Genomic DNA, 2,985 nt, shown 5'->3' on the forward strand with positions numbered 1-2,985 from the left:
GAAAGGAAAGGAAAGGAAAGGAAAGGAAAGGAAAGGAAAGGAAAGGAGAAAGGAAAGGGGAAAGGAAAGGGAGAAGGAGGTCCAGGTTTGCCCCTGGGCTCAGTTCAGCCTTCGATGGTCGAGGTTTGGGCCTGTCCCAGAGGTTTTTTTCTGCAGAAGGAGAAAATAACGGGCAGGCGGTGCCGGAACAGCCCTCCCACCTCCTGCTCTCGATTTTACACCCACTTGGGTCCCAGAAATGACTCTGTGGGCACAGCTGTGGCTTTCCTGCCCCCCCGTGAGTGGGTGCCTGGCACCAGGGGCTCCACTTTCAGCCCAGAAATGAGACAGGAGCTCCGAGCTGGTTCCTGGAAGGGGACACGTGGGTGGTTGGGCAAGGTAAGATTGTCCCCCCAGGATGGGGACAGGGACAGGCGGGCTGAGGACACAGGAGAGGCAGAAGTCTCTGTATTGTGCTTGGAGAACAGGAGAACTGGGATAGTTGAGCCAGGGATCTGGGACTCAGAGCACTGGGATGTCCTCTCCAGGCTCCCAGGGAAGGAAGGGAGAGATGTGTCTTCTCCTGCAGCACAAAGGAAGGAAAACCCCCCACGGGATGGGTTTGGAGACCAACCAAGTGTCCCAGTACCAGAAGAGAGAAGACGTGAGATCTAGCCTGGCCTCCATGGGCTCCCAGGGCTAAGGTGGCCCTGTCACCTGCCCCAAGGGAGCAGTTTAGGTGGTCAGGGCTGCTTTGGTGTCCCCACACTGTCCCCACAGCCAGCCTTGGGTGTCTTGGGTGCTGTGGACTGACTTGGGTGCAACGGATGGTCCTGGGATTAGAGAAGTTCTTGGTTCCTGGAAGTTCTTGGGTGCCAGGGAAGTTCTTGGGTGTCATGTCTTGGGTGTCACAGACTGTCCTGGGTGCCATGGACTGTCCTGGGTGACACAGAGGCTTTTGGATGCCACAGACTGTCCTGTGTGCCATGGATGATCCCAAGTGCCATGGATGATCCCAGTTGCTATGGATTGTCCTGGGGGCCATGGATTGCCCTGGATCATGGGTGATCCCAGGTGCCATAGATGATCCCAAGTGCCATGGATGATCCCAGGTGCCATGGATGATCTCAGGTGCCACGGATGATCCCAAGTGCCATGGATGATCCTGGGTGCCATGGAGGATGCCACGGATGATCCCGAGTACTATGGATGACTCCAGGTACTACAGATGATTCCAAGTACTATGGATAATACCAGGTGCCATGGATGATCCCAGGTGCCATGGATTTCCCTGGGTGTCATGAATGACTCCAGGTGCCATGGATGATCCTGGGTACTATGGGTGACTCCAGATACTATGGATGATTCCAGGTACTATGGATAATACCAGGTGCCATGGATAATCCCAAGTACCATGGATGATCCCAGGTGCCATAGATTGTCCTGGGTGCCATGGATGAACCCAGGTAACATGGATGACCCCAAGTGCCATGGATGATCCCAGAGGTCATGGATGATCCCAGGTACCATGGATGGCCCCAGGTGCCATGGATGATCTCAGGTGCTATGGATGACTCCAGGGACTACGGATGATCCGGAGTGCCACGGATGATCCCAGGTGCCATGGATGATCCCAAGTGCCATGCTATGGATGACTCCAGGTACTACAGATGATTCTAGGTACTACAGATGATCCCGGGTGCCATGGATGATCCCAGGTGCCATGGATGATCCCAGCTACTGTGGATGACTCCAGGTACTATGGATGATTCCAGGTACTATGGATAATCCCAAGGGCCATGGATGATCCCGAGTGCCATGGTTTGTCCTGGGTGCCATGGATGATCCCAGGTATTATGGATGATCCCAAGTGCCATGGATGATCCTGGGTACTATGGATGATCCCAGGTACCATGGATGGTCCTGGGTGCCATGGACATTCCCAGGCATTATGGATGATCCCAGGTCTCATGGATGATCCCAAGTGCTATGGATGTTCCCATGTTTTATGGATGGTCCTGGGTGCCCTGGGCTGCCCTGGTTGCCCAGTTCCCTTTTGCTGCCACCCACCCCCTCCCCTGTTTCCCTGTGCCCCCATCCCACAGTTCCCCACACCTCCCTGCTCCTACCAGAGGCCCCAAAGCCCCCAGGGATGCTCCTCCCCCCTCCTGGCCACCCCTCAGCCTGGCAAAGTTGGCACCAAGCCAGGACTTGGGGTCATGGGAGGACACCCAAAGCTCTCCAGGCCTGGAGCCCCAGCGAGACCCCAGGCTCAGCTTTGCTCAGGAGCTTCCAACCTCCACAACAACCTCTCCACTGACCCAAAAACATGCAGGGGGATCCCCCAGTTCTCCTTCCTGCACACCAGAAGCTCCTCTGCAGGTCTCTGGAGGTTTCTGGGGACATTGTGGTGGCTGCTTTTGCACCCAAACAGCAGCAGGAAGAGGATTCTGCCAGGACAGGCTGGTGGGAAGGACAAGTGGAAGCAGAAGCTCCTCCTGCAGAGAACAACTCTCTCCACAGGGACAGGAACCCACCAAGGGGTAGAGAAGCTGTGGCTGCCTCTGGATCCCTGGGAGTGTCCAAGGCCAGGTTGGAGAAACCTGGGATGGTGGAAGGTGTCCATGGTGGGACTGGATGGGCTTTAAAGTCCCTTCCAACCCAAACCATTCCATGATTCCATGAAATGCCGTGAGGGCAGAGGGACATCTCCAGCCCCAAACACCCCACACCACCTTCCCAGCCCCATCCCAGCACTTACTGGTTCCTCTCCAGCACCAGGATGAGCTCTTTGCCCTCAGCCTTCACAGCCACCTCTGCCCGGGCAGGTGCCAGCACCTGGAAAGGAAAGGATGGAATGGGATCAGAAAGGACATCCCTGTCCCCAGCACCTCCCTCTGCTCTCCAAGATCAGGGCATCTAGAAAGGAAAAGAGGGAATGGGATCAGAAAGGACATCCCTGTCCCATGCATCTCCCTCTGCTCCCCAGCCCAGGGCACTTGGAAA

At 56.1% G+C, this 2,985-nt stretch overlaps 1 protein-coding gene across 1 annotated transcript in view; it reads right to left on the reverse strand.

The window, feature by feature from the left end:
* The window catches only part of ADAM33 (ADAM metallopeptidase domain 33), a 49,506-nt gene that overhangs the window by 19,204 nt on the left and 27,317 nt on the right, over nucleotides 1–2,985 (reverse strand). The window contains exon 7 of the mRNA XM_027660523.1: nucleotides 2,741–2,817. Coding sequence (XP_027516324.1) covers nucleotides 2,741–2,817 — 77 coding nt within the window. The remainder of the gene's footprint in view (nucleotides 1–2,740; nucleotides 2,818–2,985) is intronic.

The sequence above is a fragment of the Corapipo altera genome, unplaced genomic scaffold (genome assembly GCF_003945725.1).
Source record: "Corapipo altera isolate COAL_440 unplaced genomic scaffold, ASM394572v1 295, whole genome shotgun sequence".
In the NCBI taxonomy this organism is placed as follows: domain Eukaryota; kingdom Metazoa; phylum Chordata; class Aves; order Passeriformes; family Pipridae; genus Corapipo; species Corapipo altera.